This window comes from Nomascus leucogenys, chromosome 1a (assembly GCF_006542625.1).
Source record: "Nomascus leucogenys isolate Asia chromosome 1a, Asia_NLE_v1, whole genome shotgun sequence".
In the NCBI taxonomy this organism is placed as follows: Eukaryota; Metazoa; Chordata; class Mammalia; order Primates; family Hylobatidae; genus Nomascus; species Nomascus leucogenys.
The window spans coordinates 5492018-5506059 of NC_044381.1; the positions used below are offsets into that span (position 1 = coordinate 5492018).

The following is a 14042-nucleotide window of genomic DNA, read 5'->3' on the forward strand; positions in this document are numbered from 1 at the left end:
TGAAACTTTGAGACTTGTTGGTTTCAGGTGAGACTCAGCACATTCCCAGCTGTAGTGGCTATGGGAAGAAACTCCTTCTGCTTGAAAAAAGTAAAGGGGATTTTTTTATGTACATATTCTTCTTCTTCTTTTCCTTCTTCATCTTCCTCTTTTTTTTTTTTTGTGGGGACACCCCAAAGGGCAGACAGGTTTATTGGGCAGCAGCTGGAAATCAGTGGTTGGACTTGGCCACATGCTCTAGCTCATCCTTCTTGATGACATAGGAGTTGGAGGAGCCCCTGGTGGCATTGATGAGCTCATCTTCTAGGCACTCAGCAATGGTCTTGATGTTCTTGAACGAAGCCTCACAAGTGCCTCTGCACAGCAGCCAGATGGCCTGATTCATGCCATGCAGTGGGTACACATCCACAGCCTTTCATCTCATGGTCTTGGCTCACCCAATGCATGTGGAGTCCTCCCAGGGATCACTGTTGATGATGGCATTCATCAGGACTCGAAGAGTATTCTCATTTGTGAGCAGGTGGATGATCTCAAAGGCATGCTTGACAATGTGCATGGTCATGGGTTTCTTGCCATTATTGTGGCCATGCATCATCATGGAGTTAGTGAGGTGCTCCAACATGGGGCACTGTGTTTTGTGGAAATGCTTGGCGGCATACCACCCTGCACTGTGAAGCAGGTACTTGGCATACTTCCCCTTCACTGCAATGTAATCCTTCAGGGAAATGTCATTGATCTGCACATCATCAGTGCTCCACCTCCCAAAGAGCTGGATGTTGGGGGTTTCTGCCATCTCTGGTGCTGCTGTCTCCCACTTGGTCATCCTAAGGGCACAGCCTGAGCATCTCTGTTGCATGGCATGGACCACATGCCACCCTGGCACATACAGGAAGAGCTTTTTAATATACTTCTAATTCACCAAGCACAAAAGGGGACTTTTTCTTACACCTTAGGTACCAGCTCAGTCACAGGGGGGTTACAGCACCAAACTGGCTTTTGAGTTCCCTGATTCCATGACTGGTCTCTTAGACGGCATTTCTGGGTCTGTCCTGGGCCATAGGGGAGCCCACTGCCCTGAAGGGTGAGTCCCAGGCCAGGCAGGATTCACCACAAGCTGACTGAAGAGCCCCTGGGCCCTAAGGGAACATGGGTGGTAGCCTGGCAGTACTCCCATGGGCTTGTGGTAGCCACAGGGTGAGGCTGCTCTGCCTGTGGAAAGTAGAGGGAAGAGTGGGAAGCAGTGCATCTTGAGGTTTGAGTGGCAGCTCAACCACAGTACAATAGAACAACCAGGCAGACTGCTAAGGTATTTAATTCTAGTCCCTGGTCCTGGGATGACAACAATGGACCCTCCTGGGGCCTGGGGGAACTTACCACCTTGAAGTGAAGGACATAGCCTGGTTGGCGTCACCACCTGCTGACTATAGAGGCCCAAGCCCTTGAATGGACATAGGTAGTAGACAGGGAGTGGTTACACCATGTCTTGGGTAAGACCAGTCTTCAGGTCTGAACCAGCATAGTACCCATGGTGGTGGCCACAGGGATGCTTGCATCACTACATCCTCAACTCCAGGTGGCTCAGTACAGAGACTCCATTAGTTTGGGAGAAAGTAAGGGAAGAGAACAAGATTCTCAGCCTGGTAATCCAAAGAATTCTTTCAGATCTTATCCAAATCATCAAAGTGGTACCTCTACAAGTCTGCAAGAACCACAGCATTACTGAGCTTGAGATGCCTTCTAATTCAGATATGGCTTAGATCACAACCCCCAAGTCCTTTTGATTTTTTTTTTGAGACAGAGTCTCGCTCTGTCACCCAGGCTGGAGTGCAATGGTATGATCTCAGCTCACTGCAACCTCTGCTTCCTGGGTTCAAGTGATTGAACTCAGCCTCCGGAGTAGCTGGGATTACAAGCATGTGCCACCACACCCAGCTAATTTTTGTATTTTTAATAGAGACAAAGTTTCGCCATGTTGGCCAGGCTGGTCTCAAACTCCTGACCTCAGGTGATCCACCCGCCTTGATCTCCCAAAGTGCTGGGATTACAGGCATGGGCCACTGCGCCTAGCCCCAAGTCCTCTTGAATACCTGGAAAGCCTTCCAAAGAAAGACAAGTACAAACAAGCCCAGACTGTGAAGACTACAATAAACACTTAACTCCTCAATGTCCAGACACAGACAAACATCCACTAGCAACAAGACCATCGAAGAAAACACGACCTCACTAAGTGAGCTAAATAAGTCACCAGGGGCCAATCCTCGAGAAACAGGATTCCTTTTCAGACAGAGACTTCAAAATAGCTGTTTCGAGGAAACACAAAGAAATTCAAAATAGCACAGAGAAGGAATTCAGAATTCTGTCAGATGAATTTTAAAAAGAGATCAAAATAATTAAAAAGTATGAAGCAGAAATTCTGGAGTTGACACACTGTAGAATGCATCAGACACTTTTTTTTTTTTGGAGACAGAGACTTAACTCTGTCACCCAGGCTGGAGTGTAGTGGCTGTGATCTCAGCTCACTGCAACCTCCACTTCCTGGGTTCAGCCTCCTGAGTAGCTGGGATTACAGGCACGTGCCACTACACCTGGCTAGTTTTTGTATTTTTGGTAGAGATGGGGTTTCACTATGTTGGCCAGGGTGGTCTCGAATTCCTGACCTCAGGTGATCCACCCACCTCGGCCTCCCAAAGTCCTGGAACTACAGGTGTGAGCCACTGTGCCCGGCCACATCAGAGTCTTTTAATAGCAGAATAGATCAAGCAGAAAAAAGAATTAGTGAGCCTGAAGACAGGCTATTTGAAAATAGATAGAGGAGACAAAAGAAAAAAGAATAAAAAACAATGAGGCATGTCAACAGGATCTAGCAAATAGCCTCAACAGGGCAAATCTAAGAGTTATTGGCCTTAAAGAGGAGACAGAGAAATAGACAGGGGTAGAAAGATTATTCAAAGGGATAATAACAGAGAACTTCCCAAACCTACAGAAAGATATCAGTATCGCAGTACAAGAAGGTTATAGAACATCCAGCAGATTTAACCCAAGGAAGACTACCTCAAGGCATTTTATCACACTCCCAAAGGTCGAAGACAAAGAAAGTATCCTAAAAGCAGCAAGAGAAAATAAACAAATAACAAAGAATGGAGCTCCAATACATCTGGCAACAGACTTTTCAATGGAAACTTTACAGGCCAGGAGAGAATGGTATGACATATTTAAAGTGCTGAAGGAAAAAAACTTTCACCCTAGAAGAGTATATATCCAGTGAAACTATCCTTCAAACATGAAAAGGCACTAAAGACTTTCCAGGGAAAACAAAAGCTGAAGATTACATCAACACCAGACCTGTCCTATAGAAATGCTAAAGGGAGTTCTTCAATCTGAAAGAAAGAGTGTTAATGACCAAGAAGAAATTATCTGAAGGTACAAAACTCACTACTAATAGTAAGCACACAGAAAACCACAGATTATAATGCTGTAACTGTGGCGTGTAAACTACTTTTAAGTAGAAAGAACGAATGATGAATGAATCAAAAATTATAACTATAGCAACTTTTCAAGACATAGACAGCACAATAAAATATAAATAGAAAAAACAAAACGGTGAAAAATGCAGAGATGAAGTTAAAGTATAGAATTCTTATTAGGTTTTTTTGCTGGTTTATGCAAAGTGTTAAGTTGTAATCAGTTTAAAATAATGGGTTATATTATTTGAAATATAATTTCAAATATATTATTTGAAAAATAATGGGTTATATTATTTGAATGGGTTATATTATAGTATTTGAAAGTCTCATAGTAACCTCAAATGAAAAAACATACAACAAATAAGCAAAAAATAAAAAGCGAGAAATTAAATAATACCACCACAGAAAATCACCTTCACTAAAATGAAGACAGGAAAGAAGGAAAGAAGGAGTAGAAGACCGCAAAACAACCAGAAAACAAATAACAAAATGACAGGAGTAAGTCTACTTATCAATCATAACATTGAATGTAAATGGACTAAACTCTCCAATCAAAAGACATAGAATTGGCTGAATGTATTTTTAAAAAAAGACCCAAGGATGTATTGCCTATAAGAAACACACTTCCAATCATAAAAAAGAATGCATTCACGTCCTTTGCAGGGACATGGATGAAGCTGGAAACCATCATTCTCAGCAAACTAACACAGGAACAGAAAACTAAATACTGCATGTTCTGAATCATAAGGGGGAGTTAAACAATGAGAACACATGGACACAGGCAGGGGAACATAACACATCGGGGCCTGTCATGGGTGGGGGGGCAAGGGGAGGGAGAGCATTAGGACAAATATCTAAAGCATGTGGGGCTTAAAACCCAAATGATGGGTTGATGGATGCAGCGAACCACCATGGCACATGTATACCTATGTAACAAACCTGCATGTTCTGCACATGTATCCCAGAACTTAAAGTTTAATTTTAAAAAAAAGAAATACACATCACCTATAAAGACATAAATGGACTGAAAATAAAGAGATGGAAAAAAGATATTCCATGCCAATGGAAACCAAAAAAAGAGCAGGAATAGCTATACTTATATCAGACAAAATAGATTTCTAAACAAAAACCATAAAAAGAGACACAGAAGGTCACTGTATAATGACAAAGGAGTGAATTCAGTAAAAGGGTATAACAATTGTAAATATATATGCACCCAACACTGGAACACTCATATATATATATATATATATATATATATATATATATAAAATAACATATATAGCTAATAATATATATCATTATAATATATAATTATATATATCTTTATGATTAGATATATATATGTCTAATAATATAAAATATTATTAGAGCTAGAGAGATAGACCCTGATATGGTTTGGCTATTTTCCCCAGCCAAATCTCATTTTGAATTGTAGTTCCCATAATCCCCATGTGTCATGGGAGGGACCCAGTGAGAGGTAATTGAATCACGGTGGGGGCAGGGGTTTCCTGTGCTGTTCTTGTGATAGTGAATAAGTCTCACGAGATCTGATGGTTTTATAAAGGGCAGTTCCCATGCTCATGCTCTCTTGCCTGCTACCATGTAAGATGTGCCTTTGCTCCTCCTTCACCTTCCTCCATGATCGTGTGAGGCCTCCTCAGCCACGTGGAACTGTGAGTCCATTAAAGCTCTTTTTCTTTATTTTTATTTTTTTGAGATGGAGTCTTGCTCTGTCACCCAGGCTGGAGTGCAGTGGTGCAGTCTTGGCTCACTGCAACATGCACATCCCGGGTTCAAGCGATTCTCATGCGGCAGCCTCCTGAGTAGCTGGGATTATAGGTGCACACCACCATGCCTGGCCAATTTTTGTAGTTTTAGTAGAGACGGGGTTTCTCTGTGTTGGCCAGGCTGGTCTCGAACTCCTGACCTCGTGATCCACCTGCCTCGGACTCCCGAAATGCTAGGATTACAGGCGTGAGCCACCGTGCCTGGCTAGCCTCTTTTTCTTTATAAATTATCCAGTCTCAGGTATGTCTTTATTAGCAGCATGAGAACAGACTAATACAGTAAGAAGTCCAATAAAATAATAGCTGGAGACTTACCCTACTTTCAGCATTGGACAGCTCTTCCAGACATAGAATCAATAAAAAAACATCAAACTGCACTATGGACCCAATGGACGTGATAGGTATTTACACAGTATTTCATACAGTATCTACAGAATATACATTCTTTTCCTCAGCCAATGGACCATTCTCAAAGAAAGACCATTTGTTAGGTTACCAAACAAGTCTTAAAACATTCCGAAAAAAACTGAAATAACATCAAGCATTTTCTCTGACCACAATGCCATAGAACTAGAAATCAATAATGAGGAATTTTGGAAACACATGGAAATAAAACAGTATGCTCCTGAATGACCAGTGGGTCAGTGAGGAAGTTAAGAAATAGAAAATTTTCTTGAAACAAATGATAATAGACATGCAACATACCAAAACCTATGGGATACAGCAAACCCAGTACTAAGAGGGAAACTTACAGCTATAAGTGCCTACATCAAAAAAGAAAAAAATATTTCAAAGAAACAACCTAATGATGCATATTAAAGAACTAGAAAAGAGCAAACCAAACCCAAAATTAGTAGAAAAAAAGAAATAATAAAGATCAGAGCAGAAATAAATGAATTTGAAATGAAGAAAACAAACAAAAGATCAGGAAAACGAAAAGTTGGTGTTTTGAAAACATAAACAAAATTGACAAACCTTCATCTAGACTAACTAAAAAAGAGAGAGAAGACACAAATGAATAAAATTAGAGATGAAAAAAGAGACATTACCACTGACACTGCAGAAATTCAAAGCATCATTAGTGGCTACGATGAGTGACTAGATACCAACAAATTGAAAAATCTAAAAGAAAGGGATAAATTCCTGGACACATACACCCTACCAAAATTGAACTATGAAGAAATGCAAAACCTGAACAAATCAATAAGAAGTAGTGATATAGAAGTAATAAAAAGTCTCCCAGCAAAGTAAAGCCCAGGACCTGATGGTTTCACTGCTGAACAAATCAATAACAAGTAATGATAGAGAAGTAATAAACGGTCTCCCAGCAAAGTAAAGCCCAGGACCTGATGGCTTCACTGCTGAATTCTACCAAACACTTAAAGAAGAACTAATACCAATTCTAGTCACACTATTCCAAAAAATAGAGAAGAAGGGAATACTTCCAAACTCATTCTATGAGATCAGTATTACCCTGATACCAAAACCAGACAAAGACACATCAAATAAAGCAAACTTCAGGCCAATGCTTCTGATGAATACCGATGCAAAAATTCTCAATGAAACTAAATTCAACAACACATTAAAAAGATCATTCATCATGACCAAGTGTGATTCATCCCAGGGATGCAAGGGTAGTTCAACAAATGCAAATTAATTAATGTTATACATCATAGCAAGAGAACCAAGGACAAAAATGATCAAATGATCATTTCAATTGATGCTGAAAAAGCATTTGATAAAATCCAGTATCGCTTCCTCATAAGAGCCCTAACAAAACCGAGTATAAAAAGACATCCCTCAATATAATAAAAGCCACATATGATACACCCACAGCTAATATCATACTGAATGGGGAAAATCTGAAAGCCTTTCATCTTTTTTTTTTTTTTGAGACACAGTCTTGCTCTGTCACCTAGGCTGGAGTACAGTGGCACGATCTCAGCTCGCTGCAACTTCTGCCTCCCAGATGCAAACAATTCTCATGTGTCAGCCTCACCAGTAGCTGGGATTACAGGTGCATGCTACCACACCCAAATGGAGTTTCACCGTGTTGGCCAGGCTGGTCTCAAACTCCTAGCCTTAGGTGATCTGCCCGCCTTGGCCTCCCAAAGTGCTAGGATTACAAGTGTGAGCCACCACACTGGCCACCTTTCCTGTTAGATCAGAACATGACAAGGATTCCCACTTTCATTACTCTTATTCAACATAGTACTGTAAGTTTGCAGCTAGAGCAATTGGACAATCGAAAGAAATAAAGGGGATTCAAATAGGAAATGAATAAATTTAATTACCCTTGGGTGTGGGTGGCTCATGCCTGTAATCTCGGAACTTTGGGAGGCCGAGGCAGGCAGATTGCTTTGAGACAAGCATGGGCAACACAGTGAAATATCATCTCTATAAAAAATTAAAAAATTAGCTGAGTGTGATAGAGCATGCCTGTATGTGCCTGTAGTCCCACCTACCAGGGAGGCTGAAGTGGGAGGATCACTTGAGCCTGGGACGTTGAGGCTTCAGTGAGCCATGATCATGCCACTGCACTCCAGCCTGGGTGACAGAGTGAGATCCCGTCTCAAAAAAAAAAAAAAAAGAAAAAAAAGGCGGGGGGAAAGAAAAAAGAAAGAAAGAAAAGGAAGGAAGGAAGGAAGGAAGGAAGAAGGAAGGGAGGGGAGGGGAAAGAAAGAAGAAAAAATTGTCTTTGTTTTTAGATGATATAATTTTATATTTAGAAAAATCCAAAGTCCACCAAATAAATCTTAGAACTAATAAACAAATTCAATAAATTTGCAGGATACAAAATAAACATACAAAAATCAGTAGCATTTCTCTATGCCAACAATGAACAATCCGAAAAAGAAATCAAGAAAGTGATCCCATTTACAATAGCTAAAAAGAAAATAAAATACCTAGAAATGAACTTAAGAAGTGAAAGATCTCTACAATGATAACCATAAAATATTGATGTAAGATTTTGAAGAGGCCACAAAAAATAGTAAGATATTTTATGTTCACAGGTTGGAAGAATCAATATTGGTAAAATATCCATACTACCCAAAGCAATCTCTATTAAAATACCAATAATATTCTTCACAGATATAGAAAAAAATCCTAAAATTTATATAAAACCACAGAAGACCCAGAATAGCCAAAGCTATCCTAAGCAAAAAGAACAAAACTGGAGGAATCACATTACCTGATTTCAAATTATGCTACAATTAGCTGGATGTGTTGGTGCATGCCTGTAATCTCAGCTACTCAGAAGGCTGAAACATGAGAATCGCTTGAATGTAGGAGGTGGAGGTTGCAGTGAGCTGAGATCATGCCACTGCACCACTCCAGCCTGGGTGACAGAGTGAGACTCTTGTCTTAAAAAAAAAAAAAGAAAGTAAGAAAGAAAGAAAAATTTTAAAAAAGGTACTATAGTAACCAAAACGGCATGGTACTCGCATAAAAACAGACAAATGGACCAGTGCAACAGAATAGAGAGCCCAAAAACAAATCTATAACCCTACAGTGACCTCATTTTCAATAAACGTGCCAGTAACATACACTGGGGAAAAAACAATCTCTTCAATAAATGGTGCTGGGAAACCTGGATATCCATATGCAGAAGAGTAAAACTAGACCGCTTTCTCTCACCATGTACAAAAACCAAATCAAAATGGATTAAAGACTTCAATCTAAGACCTCAAACTATGAAATGGCTACAGAAAATATTGGGGAAAATCTCTAGGACGTTGGTTGGGCAAAAATTTCTTGATTAATAACCCATAAGCACAGGCAACCAAAGCAAAAATGGGATCATACCAAGTTAAAAAGCTTCTGCACAGCAAAGGAAACAATCAACAAACTGAAGAGACAACCCAAAGAGTGAGAAAAAATACTTGCAAACTACTCATTCTGAGATATCATCTCACCCAGTTAAAACGGCTTATATTCAAAAGACAGGCAATAACAAATGCTGGTGAGGATGTGGAGAAAACGGAACCTTGTACACTGTTGGTGGGAATGTAAATTCGTGCAACCACTATGGAGAACAGTTTGGAGGTGCCTCAAAAAACTAAAAATAGAGCTACCATATGATCCAGCAATCCCACTGCTGCAAGTATACCCAAAAGAAAGGAAATCAGCATATCAAAGAAATATCTGCACTCCCATGTTTGTTGCAGCACTCTTCACAATAGCTAAAATTTGAAAACATTCAAAGTGTCCATCAACAGATGAATGGATAAAGAAAATGTGGTACATATACACAATATAGTATTATTCAGCCATAAAAACGAATGAAATCCTGTCATTTGCAACAACATGGATGAAACTGGGGGTCATTATGTTAAGTGAAATAAGCCAGGCACAGAAAGACAAACATCACATGTTCTCACCTATTTGTGGGATCTAATAATCAAAACAATTTAACTCATGGAAATAGAGAGTAGAAGGATGGTTACTAGAGACTGGAAAACATGGAGGGGGTGGGGATGATGGGGAGCAGGTGGGGATAATAAATGTGTACGAAAATTAGAAAGAATAAGATCTGCTATTTGATGGCACAACGAGGGGACTGTAGTCAACAATAATTTAATTTTACATTTTAAAATAACTAAAACAGTATAGTTGTTTTGTTTGTATAATAGCACAAAGAATAAAATGCATGAGGGGATGAGTACCTTATCCTTCAGGATGTAATTATTACACATTGCATGCCTGTATCAAAACTTCTCCGGTACCTCATATATACATGTACTATCTACCTACAAAAATTAAAAATTAAAAAAATTATATGGAACCACAAAAGACCGAGAATAGCCAAACCTGTCCTAAGCAAAAAGAACAAAACTGGAGGAATCACATTACCTGACTTCAAATTATACTACATAGCTAGAGTAAACAAAGTGGCATGGTACTGGCATAAAAACAGACAAATACATCCGTAGAACAGAGCAGAGAACCCAGAGATAAATCCACACATCTACGGTAAACTCATTTTCGACAAAGTTGCCAAGAACATACACTGGGGAAAGGACAGTCTCTTCAACAAATGATGCTGAGAAAATTGGATATCCATATGCGAAAGAATGAAACTAGATCTCTATCTCTTGCCATTTACAACAATCAAAGAAAAATGGATTAAAGGCTGGGGGTGGTGGCTCACACTTGTGAGGCCAAGGTGGGCCAATCGCTTGAGCTTAGGAGTTTGAGACCAGCCTGGGTAACATGGCAAAAACCCATCTCTATAAAAAATACAAAAATTAGCTGAGCATGGTGGTGCACACCTGTAGTTCCAGCTAATGGGGAGGCTGAGGTTGGAGGATTGCTAGCACTCAGGAAGTTGAGGCTGCAGTGAGCCATGAGCACGCCACTCCACTCCACTTTATAACACACTGTTGTCTACATAAGGCTAGCTACATCCCTTAATCTTATTTAAACTCCCACCGCTTTTGGACACTATCATACCCCGCCCCCCTTCCCCCCGCGGACCCCTATGCATTCTGGAACTCATGGTTTGGTGAGCGTTGTCCAGGAATGGCTACAAACCCACATTACAGTGATATTGGACTTCTACTTGTGTAGTCATTTGTTAGTTAACTGTAAATTTTGGAAGGTTTTTGAGTAGAGAAGTGAAATAATCCAAAGTTTGGGAAGATTTTCTTGTGCAGGATTGGAGGAGGACGGGAAAGAGGGAAAAAGCATTGCGTGTGTGTGTGTGTGAAGTTATTACAACTATCTATCTTGAAGCATGCGAGGTAGGAGGGCCTGAATTGCCATGAAACGCAGTGACGACAAAAGAAGGGACCCGTGAGAAAGGGGCAAAGAAGTGTCTCAATAAAATAAGCAACGGCCTGCTGTGGGAGGATTCGGGTCTCAGTATAGGCTGCCACTGTCAGCTTTGCAATATTCCTCGAGCCTTTCTCCATGAATAAGACACGATGGCTCTACCTTGCAGGGTTACAGCATGGAGCTGGGGGACTGCGCCGGCAGTGCACTGAGCAGCATCCCTGCGACAGGGTGACTGCGCCAACCCTTGTTTTCTCTCTTAGTAAGAAAGAGGAGGGGTAGATAATAGCATCTTCACCCCAGTAGTTGCCGTAAGTAGTAATGCTAAGAATCCAGCACGTCGTAGGCATCAATCTCAGTCCGCCATCTCCCCTTGCTACCACGCCAGGAGGTACCCAGAGGAGACTGCCCCGACTGGCAACTCCCGCGCCGGGGTTCCCTGGCCATCCTCACGCGTTCCCTCCAGCCGCGCGCTGTTGCCAGGGCCCGGGCACCGCCCAGCTCCACTACGGACCAATGGCAGTGCGGCTTGGGCACCGCCCAGCTTCAGCGCGAGCCAATGGAGGCGCGGCGCGGGCTCCGCCCTGATCCGGCGCGGGCCAATAGCGGCGTGGCGCGGCGCGGGGGCCGCCCCGGTCGGGCGGGGAGGCGGGGAGGTGGCCACTGGCTCCGCCCCGCTCCCCTCTGACCCGGTGTCTAGTCTCTCCGTCTTCCTGTTCCAAACCACGTGGACGCGTCTGGGCTGCGGGAGGCAGCCCGAGCCGCCGCCGTCGGTGTCGCAGCCACCACCACCGCCAGAGTCACGAGTCCCGCGTCTGTCCGAAGTCGCCGCTCTCGGGTTGCTCACGTCTCTTCGGAGAGCGCGCACATGGCGACTCAGGCGCACTCCCTCAGCTACGCGGGGTGCAACTTCTTGCGCCAACGTCTGGTCCTGTCTACCCTGAGCGGGCGCCCCGTCAAAATCCGAAAGATTCGGGCCAGAGACGACAACCCGGGCCTCCGAGGTGACTTGGTGTGGGCGGCGCGCGGCGTGGGCGCGGGGGTTGAGGGGAAACCGAGCTGATGCCCTGGGGGCCCGCGCGGTGTTGTTTGGGGGGCTCGGCGTCCGGTGAGCGCGTCGGGGAGGGCAGGTGGCGCGTCGCCTCCAAAGCCGAAGGCGCACGCACGGTGGGGGAGGCGGGGTCGGGGCCCGAGGGGAGCGCTCAGCTGCAAGCTGCGCTCGGCGTCTCCGGGGCGCTGGTAGTAAACAGCTGCACGTTTTCCAGCTTTAGGTGTAGCAACAAATCCCTGGCGTCGCCCCTTCGCTTCCCTTAAGTCCCTCTTGCCCTCGCCATAAACCTCTCAAAGGAGAAAAACAGTTTGTTGGACCGAATATGGGGAATGAGCCGGGGGAGAGACATTGGGAGAGAAAAGTACCTCGGGTTGGTTCTCTGCCCTGTCTCAAAGCAGGTCTCAGAAGCAGCTGCCCCCTTGGACACCGGCTGTTCCTGTCGCCATGATTTCTCGGCTGCCCTCACACTTGTCCTTGGGTGTGGATAAAGAAATTTTTAAAATTCTGTGTTTGTTTTCAGCCGTGACTGTGATTGATGTGCGCAAGACAAGAGGTTTGAGATAGGTTTTTGACAGTCATGGGCCTAATTGCCTTGACTTTAGAAAAAGGGTTGGTGACAAACGCTAAACTGCAGGCTTCCAAGCGCACTTCTTAATCTACAATGGTAGGTTAAAAAGAAATAGGCCCATTTAAACCCACATCTCATTAAATGGCGCCGGTTTTCAACTGGCCTTGGTTTCCACCTGGGCCCCTGGAATGAGATACATGCATTTAAAAGCTTCTGACTGGTGGTTATCCCAAGTTGGGCGAGTCAGTAGTCAGGTGAAAATGGAAAAAACCTGTCTGTAAATTGAAAAGGAGTGTTTGAGGTTGGTCCTGGAAGCTTCCTGGGCGGTGCTGATGTGTTTCATTTTGCACTGGCTCTTGTTTTATCTGTCTGAATGCATTTTTTGGATAGTTAGATCCCTGCCTCTCTTGGATGGTGATTGGTTGCACATAAAGGGCAGAAGATGCCATGCTATTGACGGAGATAGGAAGGAAAGAAGCAGAATATCCCAGGTACAGTGGTGAGAAACCTAGTGATGGTAGGAAAAACTTGTGTTGGTGGTTCCTGTCCTCTCTCTACTGCTCAAAAACACTGAGAAAGTTAAGGAGAGACCACAAGTGGTTTATGCCACGACTTTTCCGTCAACAACTGTTCCACTGAGTTTGACCCTTGGGCAGAGTATTTGCTTGATTGCTGTGTGGCATTCTTAGCCAGCTCTCCATCCACTTTACCCTCAGGTTAGCTCAGAGAACTTGCCACTAGCTGGATATGGTAAAAAGATGGGCTTCTACTTTGTATAAAAGTAGGCATAACTTTTTTTTAGAGAAATGGAAGTACAGCCTGGAAACCTGGGTTCTCTAAAATGAATCTAGTTCTATTTAGAGTTTTTCTCTTGACAGGTGGCCTCCAATTTAATATTTAATGTTCCAAAGTATGCTTCTCCTCCCCCTCCACTGTATGAGAGCATCTCTTCAAAGCATCTCACACATATGAGCTCCCATTTGTTCCAAGAACAGGGCTTGTCCACTTGGCACTTTCTTGAAAGGGTGTCAAACGCTGATACCTGAGGGAGGTAGAACTGGTTGGCAGGTGTGCTGGTATTTTATGGGGAGCATTACTGTAGAGCATTATTTGCCTTACCCCGTTCATATACCAGGGGAAGAAAGAGACTCATAATTATTTGTACATCCTTGTGCTGGCTTCAGGGCCTCAGAAACCTTGTAGATGTTTGTCTGCTTAATTTCTTTCTTTTTTTTTTTTTTTTTGAGACAGAGTCTTACTCTGTCTCCCAGGCTGGAGTGCCGTGGTGCGATCTCAGCTCACTGCAACCTCTGCCTCCTGGGTTCATGCAGTTCTCCTGCCTCAGCCTCCCACGTAGCTGGGATTACAGGTGCCTGCCACCATGCCCAGCTAAT

At 43.1% G+C, this 14042-nt stretch overlaps 1 protein-coding gene and 1 pseudogene across 1 annotated transcript in view; one reads left to right on the forward strand and one right to left on the reverse strand.

Annotated features, from left to right (window-relative positions):
• Positions 1–211: 211 nt before the first annotated feature.
• On the reverse strand, positions 212–823 carry LOC100605362 (annotated as a pseudogene).
• Positions 824–11691: 10868 nt separating this feature from the next.
• RCL1 (RNA terminal phosphate cyclase like 1) overlaps positions 11692–14042 on the forward strand; it is a 68257-nt gene continuing 65906 nt past the window's right edge. Inside the window, exon 1 of the mRNA XM_003273884.4 lies at positions 11692–12033. Within this exon, the coding sequence (XP_003273932.2) occupies positions 11898–12033 (136 nt within the window). The 5' untranslated portion in view covers positions 11692–11897. The remainder of the gene's footprint in view (positions 12034–14042) is intronic.